We start from the raw sequence: 17,070 nt of genomic DNA, 5'->3' as shown, positions 1-17,070 counted from the left end.
AGGGGTTGAGAAGACTAGAAAAGCGCTTTATAACTGAGTTTGTTTACTATTTACCGTGACATTTTTTTGAATATGGAATATATATTTTTTAAAACAACTAAACAGTTTGAATATTTTCCAAAGGATCTTCTGTGCAGCACTCAGTGACACTGTTTGTGTTTTATTATTGCCCCCATTTTTTCAAAGAACTGCACAAAGCACACAATTTGCAGCATGGCAGACTTAAATTAGTGCACAGTGAGCAGCTGCTCTGCGCTCTCAGCGGCCTCCATGCTGGTGCTTACACCGGCTGTGGAGTGTAGCCAGGGGTGGATGGAGGTACACAAGGAGTAAGGGGGATGGGACCGTGAAGCAGGCAGGGGAGGGAACAGAGTGAGGACGGGTTCTGATGTAACACAGTGTGTTTGTGCAGGGGGCGGGGCTTGTGTAAAGAGAGGCTGATGGGGATGGAGAGGATTGCCAGCATCATGTTAATCTGCCTATCAGAAGTGCAGGAGCAGCTCTACGCTCTGCTTCCTCTCTGCCCACATCCCCTTTCTTCCTCCCTCCTCTTCTTCTTATCTCAGCTCACTTTCTTTCTTCTCTTCTTCTGTAATGTTTCTCAGCCTTTCCTTACTCTGGTTCTGTCCCCCCTTCCTCCTCGGCTCTCTCTGTCACTTTTTACTTTGGTAATATTTTGAAGTGAGCGGGTCTTTCACCTTACCTCTCTGGATGGTGGACATGAAATCCAGCAGAACTCCCAACAAGTCAGCAGGGGTTGCATGCCAGCCCAACAACGTGAGTTTGAAACCTCTATTGAGTGTCTGTGTGTGTTAGTGTGAGTGTGTGTGTGTGTGTGTGTGTGTGTGTGTGTGTGTGTGTGTGTGTGTGTGTGTGTGTGTGTGTGTGTGTGTGTGTGTGTGTGTGTGTGTGTGTGTGTGTGTGTGTGGCTCAAAATGGTACATCCATCTTCCATAGTCTTACATAACCTTAGAATAAACAGATTTTTAATATATGATTTAATAGAAATATGTTGCTGTTTTTTATTCTAAGGCTTCAACGGAGAGTCTGACAGTTCACTACACTACACATTGTTTTCTGAGTCAGGGAGCCATGTCGGTGCACTGATATTGTGATGACAGGACATGTTGAGCATTGCTTATAGTACAAAGACTGGAAGAAGAAGAAAGGGGAAACTGTCCTCCAAAGAAAAAATCAGTGTCAGTCAACAAGAGGTCAGGTGATATCCGGGTGGATGGATGAGCCAACAGAACAGACCAAGCTCTTGTTTCTTTTGTTTTAAGACTAGCATCAGTCAATCCTCAACTAAACTATCACATGGTTATAGAGTGATGCAGGAATGAGTCCTTAAACCCATATGTTCTGTGTTTGTTGTTAGAAGCCTGAAATAAGGTTGTTGGTTAAGACAAGCTAAAGAATTTTTCCCTTTTTGTGCTACGTCAGAAAAGTGTCAGTCAATACCTCACTGGTGAATGTCCGAAGCTTCCGTGTCATAAAAATGAAGGTTGCTAACAATTTGCTAAAAAATTGACTATGTCATCACACCGAACATTAGCCGCCTTTAGCTTAGCGGTGGCGATGGGCATGCAATTGTGATGTAGTTTGTTTATAGCCTAATGTTAGCGTCTGACTTACAGCGGTTGCGTTAATGCTTTAAAATTCATAAAATGGTGTTAATTAAGGAGATTCATCTGATTAGTGAAATGTGTAAGAATCATATTAGCCCTGCAATGTTAACTTCCAGTTGGCCTACAAAAATACGTCATCACTGCACCACTCTAAAACTATTGATAAAGCTCTTATTCAATTACATTTGTATCTTCCTGTTTAATATTCCGGGTAATTTTCGGACCTTGTCAGAGGCCTGACCTCAACCACTGAAGGTATTTGGCATGAATTACAGTGCAAAAAGCGAGCAAGTGGTCATCAATCACTCCTCCACATTAAACTGTAAAGACCTTGCTTTGTGCATTGTCGTGTTGAAACAGGAAAAGCTTACTAGCAAACTTTTGCCTCAAGGCTGGGAGCACATGATTGTCTAAAAAAACATTCTTTTTTGCTGCAGAATTAACATTTCCCTTCTATAAAGTTAGTGTGGACCACAAATTGTACTTGCTGGCTGTAATGTGCAAAAAGGTTAATCCTTTACTCTGAGTTGTATTTGTATTAGCGCTTTTCAAAGAATGCATAAGTACAAAAAATGCAGACTGTTTACGATTTACCATTCATACTAACTTTAGTGATAATTTGTGCTTCCACCAGCAGGGCCAGACCAGCAGCCCAGAGACCCCAGACCTCAGTGACGAGACCACAGACACAGAGGACCATGAGGAAGAGGACCTGGGAGTTCTGGATGACCAACGCAACATCATGCTTCACCTCCTGTCCCAGCTCAAACTGGGCATGGACCTCACACGGGTAAGCCTCTGCCTTCACTACCGTTCATTACAAGTCTTTGCACAAGCTTTCTGACAGCAGGAGCTCCACTCTGATTTAGTGTCTGTGAGCAAGACTGCAAAACCAGTACGGTGTTGTTTTGCCATTGAAGAACAGCCACAACAAGCATATTAAGGTTGCTAAAAGCGAAAGAAATAAAGCAAGATTAAAAGTATTACAGAATGGATAATGCCCCTAGTATAACTCACTAACAAATGATAGTAGTCAGCATTCGTGAAACCTTTTTTTATTTGCTCTGTCCATCGACATCAAATATAAAGAAGAAGAGTTTATTTTATGGAGGCAGCTCTAGATATGTTTTAGTAGTCAATCTCTACTTCCTCTATGTTATTGTTTATTATCAGTTTAATCTTCCCAAGGATTTTGGGATTTTGAGATTATGATATTTGTCTGTTATTATCTGTGTGTGTGTGTGTGTGTGTGTGTGTGTGTGTGTGTGTGTGTGTGTGTGTGTGTGTGTGTGTGTGTGTGTGTGTGTGTGTGTGTGTGTGTGTGTGTGTGTGTGTGTGTACGGAAGTTCACGATATAGCAAGGGCAGTATGTGGAATATTTATAGCCCAGCTTGGGGAGTAACAGATTACAACTTGATTCATAATCAGGTTGCGAAAAAAGATAACTATCATCCCTTACAGTTACATACAAAAAGGGGATAATTAGCAGTATTACAATGTTACAGTACATTTTAACGGGAAAAAACAATATATTACAAAAGACATTACAACACTTTACAAGTCTCACACCACAGAGTGAAACTATAGCTAATCTGCCAGTCCAAAATCAAAATAGAGGCCACATTTTGTATTCTTAATATCTTGGTCTCTTCTTTTCTAAGGTTGGATTGTTCAGTATTACATAACATACTAAAGTTAAAGCCTTCTTATTGATATTTTATTGAATTGCATTGGATATTGAGGTAATCCAAAAATCAACTGAAAGTAATCAGGTTACTGTGTGAAACTTCAATTTTTTTGATTAACCCTCCCAACCTTTCTCATAGCGTATGCACAGGATGTAAACCCAGCACATGTTCCCACCGTATGCAGTAGTGTGTCCTTTTTAGGGCCGGGAGGGTAAATACTACTCTCTTCTCTTTGCTGTCTCCGCCCCCCTGGTTGTGGTTATGGTTAGCAGTCAGACTCTGCTCATGTGATAGGGGCGACTGTTTCAGACCAGTGAGCTGATTACTCATGGCCCAGTGCTCTGGATCACGGGGGTAATGTGCAGACAATGTGCAACAGAAGGGGATTCTGACCTCAAATACCTGAGACAATGGGATTACACCATAACTCATGTAGTGTGTGTGTGTGTGTGTGTGTGTGTGTGTGTGTGTGTGTGTGTGTGTGTGTGTGTGTGTGTGTGTGTGTGTGTGTGTGTGTGTGTGTGTGTGTGTGTGTGTGTGTGTGTGTGTGTGTGGCTGGGTGGGGGGATCCTTGTGATTCAACTCTGTATTAGAACAACATCATTTATCCACTTATGATGACATAAGAAACCATCTGCACATCTTTCCAATCATTCTCCAACCATCCGCTCCTTCCATGTCCATATTGACCGATGCTATGCAATGGGATCGACACTCGGGCTGCCCTCTGGCACGGCTCTGAAAGAACACCAAATCTGAGCGTGAGCTGACACTGTTTGGACAGTCAGGTTATGTAACAGGCTTGGCTTTATGTAATGAGGAATCCAATAGAGAGTCGATTAAATTTGACCACTTTACATGACATGAAACCATAGCTTAGCTTAGTTTAGCTACCAATGACGCGCTGAAGGGATCTAAATTGTCCACAAAGACTCCAAATTAGTAAAGTGTTTGTTTTAGAGGCAGCTGTACCTTTCAATCTAGCCTGGGGGCAGCCTTTATGAGCATGGTCTTTAAAAACTATTCACTCTTTAATACCATTGAATTACATAAGGAAAGAAACGCATAAAAAGCAGCTGATTCTTTGAGGTTGTTGAGCTAATTAAATTCTCAGTACATTAACATAATGACATCACTATGTAACACTTGTGCATTTATTGGCCAGCACTCCAACACATTTTACTTGATAGACTAAGGGGCAGGACATCTTTAAGCAGTTGACCAATCAAAACAGAGCTGGCCAGCTAACCAATCAGAGCAGACTGGACTCTGGTTTCAGACAAAATTAACCTCAAAATGAATCAAATTTTTCTGGACCATTTCTTGGACTGAAAAGCCAAAGTGTTTGTAAAGTTTCTGCAAATCAACAGAAAATGGAAGCTGTTGTATTTCTCTCTGATATGTTGTCCCATCTGAATATCTTAAATGTCAAACTTTTTTAGAGAAAACATACAGTATTTCCAGACCGGCAATGAAAACCAGCTTCTTGTCAGAAATGTGTTATTGAGCTCTTAGAAAAAGCTCCCTTTGACCCTGTCACTTTCTCTTAAAAGGTTCATGCTGATGTTGCAACACATTGCTTTGAATCAGCATTTTCAACAATAAACACTGCAGTCAAGAATCACAACATCAGCAGAGTGAACAATGCACACTGGCATGAGTTCTCAGAGGACTTGGGGACCCCAAGAAGGAGAATATAGAGTCATGGCAACATCAATACCATCATTCAATGCACACTCCCTCAGGCCTGCAACTGTTGGCAAAAATATTTCCGTTCCATTAAAGGATTTTTTATTTATTTGTTTTGTTGTTTCATACCAATTCAAACCACCCCTTAACATGCAATGAAAAAAAACAGAAGTACAAAGTATTCAAGGTTTGCATTTGTTATTTAAGAGCAAGGTTTCAATAAGCTATTTGAGATAAAATAAAGTTAGGTAAAAAGTCGTCAAGTTGACAGTTTTCATTGCAGTTTACCAAGACCCAACTACACAGCACTGTTAAACATTAATGGATATAAACATGAATACTAACAACTTTTTTTTGTTTGATTATTCAAAATTAAACAGTGTTTAAAAATATTGCGTTTCCAAGCCAACATAAGTTTGCGATCCCTGCTAGAAAAAAAAACCATGATCAGTCACCCATTATTGCAGTAATAGATGACATTACTGCGGAAATTCCACGATATTCAATACCAATTTGATACAAAAGGCTCATAAACAAAAAAAAAACAATAAATCACTTCAACAACACAACTTCATCCGTAGGTTTCTTGGCCAAAAAATAACATTTTACAAGTTTTCATTTGAACAATTCATGATAACGTTATAACAGACCTGAGCCCATTTGTACAAAAACCCCTTGTTTAAATCCCTTTGTTTCTTATTCTTATTCAACACAAGTACTTAAGCACCTCTTATGTTGTTAAGTATGAATGTCCAAGTTTTGTCTAAAACGTAATATTTTTTCAATGTGGTTTTCTGTTTCATCATGTTTAGGCAAAACAGTCTAAGAATCCAGAAAAAGTGCAAGCATGACCATAGTTCCATGTTCCGTGATCAAACAGTCGATTATACAGCCATACCTCCTTCTCATCTCTGTCCATCCCTCTTCAGGTGGTGCTCCCTACCTTCATCCTGGAGAAGCGTTCTCTGCTAGAAATGTACGCCAACTTCATGGCTCACCCTGACATGTTCCTGTCCATCACCTGCGGCAGCACGCCAGAGGAGCGCATGGTCCGCTTTGTGGAGTACTACCTGACCGCCTTCCACGAGGGTCGCAAGGGTGCTGTGGCCAAGAAGCCCTACAACCCCATCCTGGGCGAGAACTTCCACTGCTCCTGGTATGTGCCTCGGGTCCGCGTGCGACCCCTCAGGACCACCAACTGTCCCGGTCCCAACTCAGCACCCACAGACTCGTCGGGCATTCCTGGGTCCCCAAAGAGGGGGGTGGGTGGTAGCAGCAGGAAACACTCAGACTGCTATCATGTTAGTTTTGTGGCAGAGCAGGTTTCCCATCATCCACCTGTGTCAGGATTCTACTGTGAGTGCAAGGAGAAGAGGATGTGTGTCAACACGCATGTCTGGACCAAGAGCAAGTTTATGGGCATGTCTGTCGGAGTGTCTATGGTCGGGGAAGGTAAGAGATCTGTAGCTTGTTTGAAAATTAAATATTGGCTTGATTTTCATGGTTTTGCAATGAGTTACACACTAACACATTGACCGCGCTGGAGCTTGAAAGGTTGTTTTTTCATTCAAGTGTTAGTAGAGGCTAACTATGGAGTATTATACATATTACATTATGCATGGTTAGCTGATTGTGTTGTGGTAAAATTTACTGTAGACCTTCTAATGTTTCACAAAAATCCTCAGCAACTTCTTTAATGGTGGTTGAAATAAATAAATGTAAATACCAGTGGACAAATAAAGCAGTGCAGTGATAACATAGTTTTGTAGACAATCCTGGAAGTAGCATCGCAAGGGCTCCCTCGACAAAAAGCAAGGGGATTTTTCCATTGGACTTACTTAAGAATATTGAAAAGCAGCTCTGTGGCTTTATGATACCTACTGTGTTCTGATCAGCAGGATAATCTCAGAATCAGAATCAGAAATACTTTATTTTTCCCAAACTGGGACATTTTTCACGTAAAAGATTCTCTCTCTTTTTCATCCTGATCCATATATAAAAAGTTGTCTGAGAATGAGCTGATCAGATTTGGCAACTTTGTGATGTCCCAGTTTTTTTGGGGTTGTGGAACCATTAGTCAATAACCAACCAAGGTAACGCCCGCCCACCTAACCACTTGAATCTCCTCCTAGAGCAGCAGCTCATTAGCATTTAAAGCTACAGACACAGAATCAGCACTTTTGGAACAGGGCTGAAACAGAGGGGTTTATGGGATGCTACAATGATCTGTTCGATGTCTAAGTCAAACACTAGCGAGACATGAATTTTACATCTGAGACCTATAATATACTGTTGAGAACAAGTATAATAGGGGATCTTTAAGCTTGTGTTAACCACAGGCATCAGGCATCAAACCAAAAGCACTTTCCAATAATGTCATGATGAGGGAACCGGAAGTGCTAATGCTAACTAATTTCCCGGTTTTGGGACTCATTCCTGCATCACTTTTCTGAATCATTGTCAAAGAAGGTAATGTTGCTTCAGAAACACAACAGAGCAATCAGATGGTGTCAGATAGATAAATGGCTGTCCACAATCAGACATCCACAGCTGTTTGCAGACTCAGAGCCTCCTCCTTCAGCGCGGTGAATCCCTACAGCAGCACTCATATTCCATCTGCAGCCTCTAATTGGACAAATGTTGCACCAAAACAGAGTGCCATATGCATGTGTTCATTCCATATGTAGTTATCTTGATCAGATCTTACACAACCAGGACCAGGCGCATTGAAACAAAAACAGAGCAGTAGAACAGGATAAGAGTATCGAAGAGGAAGTACTACAAACGTATTGGACATCAAAAGCTCAGAGTGTCCAATATTCCCTATGTTATTAATTCCATTGGAAACACTGTTGTGTATGTGATGTAAAGATGTAGTTTCCAGCAGTAATAATTCACTTTGTTTTATTGTTTAGCTTCAATTATCAGGGATAACTTTTGAATTTTCCTCCTAACCATATTGTTTTGATTTGGAAAAGATGAACATTTGAAATTCAGTGATAAATATTCCATGTTCATGCAGATGCAGAGTTGGCTTGGAGTCAAGTTGGCTTGACTCTTATGGTCTCTTAAGTTTAATTTGGGGAGACTTTGACTAAGGATGTGGATTCGGTGGTTTGATCCCCCGCCCCTGCAGTGAGCGTATTGGTGTATCCTAGTCACCGACATTTCCAAATTTGCTCGTTAAGCCAACGATTTGTGTGGGTGTATGTGAATCTTAGTCTCCCTGAGCTGGTGGTGGTCATTTGGCTTTGTTAAGGTTATGTTTCTGCTATTATTTAGGACAGGTGATAGTGCCTTACCAAGTTAACATGTAGTCGTGGAACTGAATTGTGAAATGCAGTTTTACATCATATGGCCTGCTTTTAAATCATTCAGTCGGGAGTGGACCGGTTGACATGTAATTTGTCTTTGGTTCAAGTTCAAGTAGTTCAAGTTTGACGTGCCTCCCGTGAGCTCCTTGCATTTTCACTCAAGGAAGGTTATCTGAAATAAAATATAATGCAGATTACGTGGCCCAGGAACTTGATACATTGACTAAACACCCTCATTGGGTTTATACTACAAGTTCAGAGATAAACTCTCAGTAAGGAATACATGCATTCCCTGAGGGTTATTACATACTGTACATCTCCCTCTCGCATGCACAGACACCTTAACCTCTCATGTAAACTCCTTAAATGGTACTGAGCTGGGTATAGGGTATGTGGTAGAGCCCAGATAGCAGCACTGAATGCAGCATTCCAATGATTACACTGAGGAAACATTACCATGCCCTCGATTCACCCCCTGAGCAACAGTGAGGCCCAAACTCTGTCTTGCTGTTGATGGAAAGAGTTGGCCCTTAACAAGTCATGTGTTTAATACAGACCCCTGAGGCACAAAGACAATATGTTGCCATGAAGTGTACTGTGGCATGAAAACAAAGAAACCCAGTTTTTAATGTACACTATTCATGATGTTACAGCCTGCATTCTGTGTCAGCTCCCTGTGCAGCAGAGAACAGCACGACTGACTGAATGCAGCATGTGGGTCATTGTTTCACACACACGCACGCAAACACACGCATGTATGCCTGCACACTACAGAGTGAACCCATTTGTGGAAAAAATCGACGAAAGACAAACATGGTAAATTCTTATACCCAGAAGAATACATTTAAAAAAGAGCCGGAATTGAAAAAAAAGAGAAATACTTAAAAAGAATATATGTAATAAAACAAATAAACACCTTAAGGAAAAATAAATATATAAAAACAGGAAATGCAATTAGCATACGAAAAGTTATTTCGAAATACATATCTGGATTAAAACGTGGTAGAAATGTGCAAAAATGTCAGTTGAAACATTGTATTTTAAATGATGTGTGTGTGTGTGTGTGTGTGTGTGTGTGTGTGTGTGTGTGTGTGTGTGTGTGTGTGTGTGTGTGTGTGTGTGTGTGTGTGTGTGTGTGTGTGTGTGTGTGTGTGTGTACATGTCAGTGTGTCTTTGGCAAACAGATGTGTTGTGTTCGACCTGGGCCCATAGCATCAGACTGGGCACAGGACAGCTGTCTGTTATATAAGTAGCAGGGGGTGGGGGTGGCCGTGTGCCCAGGAGGCCAACTGACAGTATACTTCAGATCTTTTTGCAATGCATGGCTCAAACTACAGACAGGAGAATAAATCCAATGTACAATGGGGCTAACCAGTAGTCAGTAGGGTTTCCTCTGGGGTCCCTGAATGTCTGGATGAAATGTCACGGCTCTCCATTCACTGCTAAAGCTGTGTGTGTGTGTGTGTGTGGAGATTGAACGTCTGTTCAGTGTGTTCTCTAATGCTGGCACTTGCAACTTGCAACACGGATCAAATTAATAAATTGACATATATTATGCTAACGAATGCCAAGAATAAAGAATCAAACCCCACCTCTGCTAGAAACAGAGCATCAGACCTGGCGGAAAACTTAAATCCATGGGGGGGCATTTGATTTCCGAGGCCGGGCCCTAAGTAAAAATAAAAGCTGGCATTGGCACATCAGGCTATTGATCTTGCCGATTAATAACAAGCAGTGTCCGAACTACGGGGGGACTCGGGGGATCCGAGTCAAGCGCAAGAGCAAGCGCCGCCCCCCCCCCCCCCCCCCGAGAGAAAAATGGGACCCCCCGAAAATCTCGGCATAGTTCGAACACTGATAACAACCATATCTTCCTCTCTATAAGTGACATGTGCATCTGGAATTTAACTGATCTGAAAACAACATAGTTACGGATATATATTCGCATTTAATATATTTAGAATGACACCAGGGCTTCAGACCAAGAAATTAAAGTGCTAGTTTCTGGAGCAGCGCTGATATGTTGACCCAGTTTGGGACCAACGGAGCGATATGGAAGTGGAATAGGGCCACCACGGTCATTTTGTGAGCAGCAGCGGCTAGGTTCAAGTTACTTTCTGTTACTAATTTAACCAAACCAACCAAGAAACATTAAAGTCATGCAGGCTTTATTTCTGCAAAAGACCAAAAATAAGAAGAAGCCGTGAAAAGGAGAAAGCAATGCTCCTGAGGAAACACCTGAACGCTTTGTGGTGCTCGATAAAATCCTTAAATAAAATAGAGAATTTTGATTTGTGCTTATCCACAGTCTGCACATTCAAGAAAAATGTGAATATATTGAAAGCAGTGCTCAATGGAATAATTAAGAATATACTCCATGCCTGAAAAATGAGGGCGCAAACACGTCTGATTTTGTGGCAAAACTGTTTTGAGAGAAGCTGAATGTCGATGAGGATTTCAATATTGAGCAAGCGCACCGAGCAGCGGGTTTTACTGGACAAAACGAGCGGCCCAGGTCCATAATTGCTGCTCATAGATAATTGTGTTGACCCTGGTTCTTGTTTGTTGGTTTGTTTGTTTTTATGTTACTGTAAAGTTTGGTGGCAGCTGTGAAGACAGACCATCTATTTTTGAGTAAGGAGAGTTTCTTCTCCCTGCTCCTTTATGTATCTTGGGCTATAAACCGCTCTGAGTTCTCGACAATTTTACTGGGGGGGCCAGGCTGCGGCCACTTATTTTATGAGAGGGGCAAAATAAACGCGAGTTAAAAAAGACAGGAGAAAGAAATTGCTAAATTGAACATAAAGCATATTGCAATTGATATTTCTTTCTGTACAGATATTTATTTCAGTGACTTTAAGTTACAGATCTTTGTCTCAGTAGTTATGTTTTTCCTTTGCAGACTTGTTTCAGTATCTAAGTTACTCTTTTATTAAATTACATAAACATTATTTGCTGCAACACTGAATATCAGGCTGTACATCCGGGTCTCTGCATCCCAGGCTGAGGTTTCTTCTTCTTTCACATTACAGTAGCAATATCCTGCACTTTCTATGATTTTTAGTCTCTCCACGGCAAATGTTTAATCTTTCTTGACGTAAAAAGGGAACAGCCTCTGGTCGGAGAAGTGTTGTTTTTTTTCCTGCACGTTTCAGCCGTGCAGTGTACCGATCTAAGGGGTCCGACTAGAATGCTGAGTTACATTAGTTCTGCCCCAGCTCCAGCGCTATAGCCAATCATTTCAAATATATATCAACTTTTTCTTTTGGAAGGGGGGGTCACAAGGGGGTCCCAGGTCAGCATTACCTGGGCACTGGCCCCTGTTGGCCTCCCCTAGAATCGCCCCTGGTGATTCTGTTGTGTGATATATGTACCATTCACAAAATTACTGAATGAATGGGTGGATATAGTAGGAACAACATAAACATTGAACTACTTGGACCTCTGTACGGGGGATTTTTTTGATAAACAAGCTGTAATACATTCTGGCCTCATTTACATGCAATAAACATGTCTCAAATGTGTGTAACGCTACCTCGAACATGCGTTTATTTTAAAGATAAATATGATGTAATAATATGTACGCTATGCCATTTCCTGCTATATCCTCTTCTGTGTGTGTCGCTCAGGGCTGAAACCAGACTCACACACACACACACACACACACACACACACACACACACACACACACACACACACACACACACACACACACACACAGTTATTCCAGACACCTGCGTTTATTCTGACGTTGCGTTATCCTACGACTGTCTCACATTAACATTTCTTCACATTGGCTTACATTTAAAATGTGTGCAGGACTACTCCTTCTCTTCTTACACATCCATGGCCTACACATTGACAATATTAACATTGCTTTCTCCTGGGGGAGACAAAATCCTGGATGGGCGCCGGGTCTGTGCAGGATGAATAAATCCTGACCTTTGAGTTCTATCGGAGCAGTCCATAGTGATGCTTCATTTCAGTAAAGCTCCTTTCTGTCTGCTGAGCTGTGAAATGTGTCCTGTGTCTCCCAGGTGTGCTGTATTTGTTGGAGCATGATGAGGAGTACGTGTTCACTCTGCCCTGTGCCTACGCCCGCTCCATCCTGACAGTGCCATGGGTGGAACTTGGGGGAAAGGTCACCATCAATTGTGCCAAAAGTGGATACTCTGCCAGCGTCACTTTCCACACAAAACCCTTCTACGGAGGAAAAGTACACAGGTAAGCAGAGAGAGACATACGCTGCTTTATGATTAGAAATACCAATGCCACACTTTCCTAGGTTATTTGTGTACCATTTTACCACTCAACAAGGCATTGTATGTTGTTTTCACACGCAGTATTAGTGTTATACAAAAGAATACATGCAGATTTGTGCCCAAAAAAACACAAATATAACACTTTCTCCTCCCACCTCAGCACATACCGGTACTCAACAGTTTGGAGCCGATAAAACTACCGATAAAAGTGTTGGCTCAAAATATAGAATACCAGCAAAGTGACAATGTGTAAAAATGGAAGACGTAATCACATACTTTTTATACTCCCTTGCAAGTTATAATCCTGAATTCAAAATGTAACTTAAGTAGTGATACAGAAGTATTTTTAGCTCAGTGTAAGCAAAATATCGAAAGTATCAGTATGCAGAATGGCTTTTTTCCCAGTATTTCCTTATCATAGAATGTTGTATTATCCGGTTTGTATCACTAACAAAAATACATGGAAGATCCAATCCAAAAATACTGTTGAAAACATAGCAATGTGGCTAGAGGCTATATGTCAATCATTAATGCTCAGGCATGGGAAGTAACAGATTACAGTATTAGGATACAACAAAAGTTGGTGTTTTCCCTTGTGTAACAAAGAAATACACATGGTGCCCCAGCAGCAGTTTTAGTTTAAGTTAAGTTTCTATTTTATGTCTTTGATTAGCCGTTACAGTAAAGAACCACATATTGTCTGGTGCGCCAATCCCACCACCACCTGTCTCAAATATATAATAATCACCAGGTGTACATAACCACCTTCAAAATAAAGCATGAAGAATTACTTTAATTAACTTAAATAATGACACTAAATAATAATACATTTGCTATAAACAAAATAGCAAGAAAATATATATTAACCATTAATTAACAAATCAATATATAGCTCCAACACCTTGTAATCAGATTACTGTTACATTTCTAAAATGAAGGATTACTAGCAGGATTACAATGTCTGTAGAAAACTAAAAGGGCATATTTAATTTGTTGCAAAGGGTTTATATTGTATTCCTTCTTTGTAAGCTGTTAATACTTTAAGTGTAGATCTATACGCCTACTGCCTGAATCTGCTAAATGAAAGGCAGGTAACTTTTTAAAGTAACCCTTCCTACAGTGTCAATGCTCATGTTGATTTCCCACAGAGTGACAGCAGAAGTGAAGCACAACCAAACAGGAAACATTGTGTGTAAGGCCCAGGGGGAGTGGAACGGGGTGCTGGAGTTCACTTACAGCAACGGGGAGAACAAGGTCATAGATACCTCCAAGCAGCCAATCATCAAGAAGAAGATCCAGCCTATAGAGAAGCAGGGCCAGTACGAGTCCCGGTGAGCCTTTGTGTTTCTGTTTATTAGCATCATAGTTATAGTGGAGCAGCTAAACAGGCTTGGATAAATGAGAAATCAGTGTGCTCTTCTATTTTTGCCCTCTAATTTAGGACGTCACTTCAACAGCCTTTTTAGCTTTTTTTGAGGTTGAGATTGAGGTTTAGTTTTAATACATTGCTGTTAATTGATTCTTTACTAACCCTGGACAAATAGTTGGGAAATGCTGTTTACATGAATGTAGTATCTATGTAGCAAGCTATATTCTGCCGGTTTCTCCAGGCATAATAATGAAGATTTTTCTTGTTCTGTTATATTTTTGTCACTAGGTGTCTTTGGCAGCATGTCACATCGTCACTGAAGGGAGGAAATTTAGACGCAGCCACAGAACACAAACGCTGCCTGGAAGACAGGCAGCGCCGCGAGGCCAAACAGAGAGCTGCATCCCACATCCCCTGGAAACCCAAATATTTCATTAAAGAGGTGAGGATATCCAATATTAGGGTCTTTGGCATCACAACTTGAGGATATCCAATATTAGGGTCTTTGGCATCACAACTGGCATCACGTCAGGGGTTACAGTATGTTCTGAAAAGCCTGTTTAGGAACTCTGCCAAATCATAGAGTGGTGTAGCGTTGCTTATTTTTGTAGACCGACCCTGAAGTTAGCATCACAAAAGGGCTCTTTTGACAAAAAGGAAGGGGATTTTTCTGATGGATTATATTGCAGGAAATAAGACTTTGGTCAATGTGTATGATACTATATTTCAGAAGCATAATTTCACCAGTTTTAGATTTTTGAAGCGTAAATGCTTTGGCCAGATGTTAAACTACGCATGGATGTGCATCCCCATTGAGCTAAAGGCTTCTAATGTCCGGCGTGATGACATTTAGTAGTCTCAATAAGTCACGTGGTCGCAATCGTTATGACACGCAGGCGTTTGGGACAATAACTAGGTATTCACTGATATATAATGTGTTACAAATTATTTTTATTAATGAATGTGCTGTTATGTTTGTGTGTGTGTAGGGTGAAGGCTGGGTGTATCACAACCCTCTGTGGAAGGCGCAGTGACGCGGAGCAGCTCAACATTCCAAGGCGACATATGGGGCGACGAAGGCCGAGCGCTCGTCGACACAGACGTGAGGAGAAACAGCAGGAGGGCAAGACACACAGACGGACAGAGAAAAAGAAAACAGAAGTGCTACCAAAGACAACCCAAGGAAACCGGCCACATCTCCAGTTCTGTGCGTTCAGGAGTGTGCTGGTTCAGCAGTGAGTTCTGCCTCTCTTGAGATTACAGTGTTCAGTCGAAATGGGATTTTTTTTCAGATCTGAACAAACCCCTGTAAACATTTACTGCTCATCTCACTTTTTAGTTGTTTGCGCAATGTACTAAACAACCATGTTGGTCATAAATATTTTTGCACAATTCACTGTACAATACAATGTGTGTGTGTGTGTGTGTGTGTGTGTGTGTGTGTGTGTGTGTGTGTGTGTGTGTGTGTGTGTGTGTGTGTGTGTGTGTGTGTGTGTGTGTGTGTGTGTGTGTGTGTGTGTGTGTGTGTGTGTGTTTTCATGTACAGGGGTATGCTTGAAAGAATGGATGGGCAAAACAATTTAGCTACAACCCTATTTTATAGAATCCAGAGCGGGCGGGGCTAGTTTAGTTTGAAGCTGCAGACTAATGGAACTTATTTAAACTCAATACTACTTTGTTAGATTATAACTAGTGTTTTATCTGAAGTTATATTCCTTAGGGGAAGGGATCCTTAAACTATTCTACATACATTTCTCATATAACTTTCACTGTCCTTACATCTAATAAACCCCTCCAGCCAACCACTATTTTATTCTAGACAGTGGCTGTGAGAGTAGTGAATCTGTGCCTGCTGAATCCCGATCTCAATGGAACATTCACCACGCTGCAGTTTGATCCTAGGAAAACATGTTTGCATTAAATGGGTCAGTTATCCCTTATAACTCTAAAAAAAACATACTATATATATTTTTTTTTTTCCAACAGTATTGCTGCTTAGAGAACAGAAACTCTACATTTGACATGACACTCCCATTTATTTCATATTGGATTTGGTAGAGCTGATTAAAACATGGTTAGAATCACAATATAAAACAAGCGAGCTGAGCCTTTTAGTGCTTATTTGAACAATTAGCTGTTGCTTTAGCTATACTGTAACTCTTTAGTGCTTATAGTGCATTTAAATGATAGGTGATAAGCAGCCATTTAAGTTTTGTTTCTACAGTTAGATTCTCCGTTGATAAGTTATTCAACGAAATGTTTTTGGCTCATGTTCAGTTGTATGTTGACGAAAGCTCCATCTTTGCTTTTCAAGTGTGATGAACTTGAGTTGACCCCCTGTGATTTTCTTGCTCCTTCTTCAATGAGCTGCTCTACCTCTGACAAGGTGGGTCAAACCAAAACTCCATCACCTCAAAGAATAGATCAGCTTTCTTTAACCTCTTACCTTTCCATACACAGTTCCTCAAACTCCTGCATCTTACCAATAGGGCACAAGCAATGACTGATATGCGTGGGAATACCTGATGAGTGTGTGTTGTTTGTAATTGATTAGCACCACAGTGCACTTTGTACATATGTCTTTTGTGAGGCCATGAGGCTCACTGCACCAGTGTGGGGTGACATATTCTAGCTGTCCACTGGATTATTACAGTACGTTTTTAACAGAGTACCAGATCAAAAAGGAATATTTAAAGTGTGTGAAGTAGCTGACCTTAAGCATAATAATGAGTATTTTAAACTACGCATCCCATCCTGAAACTATCTCTCTTTTCGTGGTAGAGGCAGTCTTAGTCCTTAATTGATTTTAATTAGTTTTACTTCATATTCATTGGCAATGTATCCAGTGAGAAGTGCTGCTGTGTCATCACAAAGCTTCAACAGAACACCTTGTCCTCCAGCCCACCGTATTCAACAATCCTATGCAACACTTAACTGCAGACAGTAGTCTCCTATTTGTTTAAAATAAAAATCTCGTACCAAATGTGTTGCCTCCTGTTTTGCTGGGTGCTTCTTCTCTCTTGGATTACCACGTGGCAGACAGTGTATCATAAAGAGCTGAGAGAGGTAAAAGAAAACCAATAGTACAACTTGAACTGCTCCATGACAAGTAAACATCGT

At 40.9% G+C, this 17,070-nt stretch overlaps 1 protein-coding gene across 1 annotated transcript in view; it reads left to right on the top strand.

Moving 5' to 3' along the window:
* LOC134861715 (oxysterol-binding protein-related protein 10-like) overlaps positions 1 to 16,915 on the top strand; it is a 47,559-nt gene extending 30,644 nt beyond the window's left edge. Inside the window, exons 7-12 of the mRNA XM_063879133.1 lie at positions 2,263 to 2,418; positions 5,935 to 6,457; positions 12,357 to 12,543; positions 13,730 to 13,912; positions 14,239 to 14,392; positions 14,940 to 16,915. Coding sequence (XP_063735203.1) covers positions 2,263 to 2,418; positions 5,935 to 6,457; positions 12,357 to 12,543; positions 13,730 to 13,912; positions 14,239 to 14,392; positions 14,940 to 14,984 — 1,248 coding nt within the window. The 3' untranslated portion in view covers positions 14,985 to 16,915. The remainder of the gene's footprint in view (positions 1 to 2,262; positions 2,419 to 5,934; positions 6,458 to 12,356; positions 12,544 to 13,729; positions 13,913 to 14,238; positions 14,393 to 14,939) is intronic.
* Positions 16,916 to 17,070: the final 155 nt, after the last annotated feature.

This window comes from Eleginops maclovinus, chromosome 3 (assembly GCF_036324505.1).
Source record: "Eleginops maclovinus isolate JMC-PN-2008 ecotype Puerto Natales chromosome 3, JC_Emac_rtc_rv5, whole genome shotgun sequence".
Lineage (NCBI taxonomy): Eukaryota > Metazoa > Chordata > Actinopteri > Perciformes > Eleginopidae > Eleginops > Eleginops maclovinus.
Note: the sequence above shows the minus strand (reverse complement) of the source record. Positions and strands in the feature narration are given on the sequence as shown.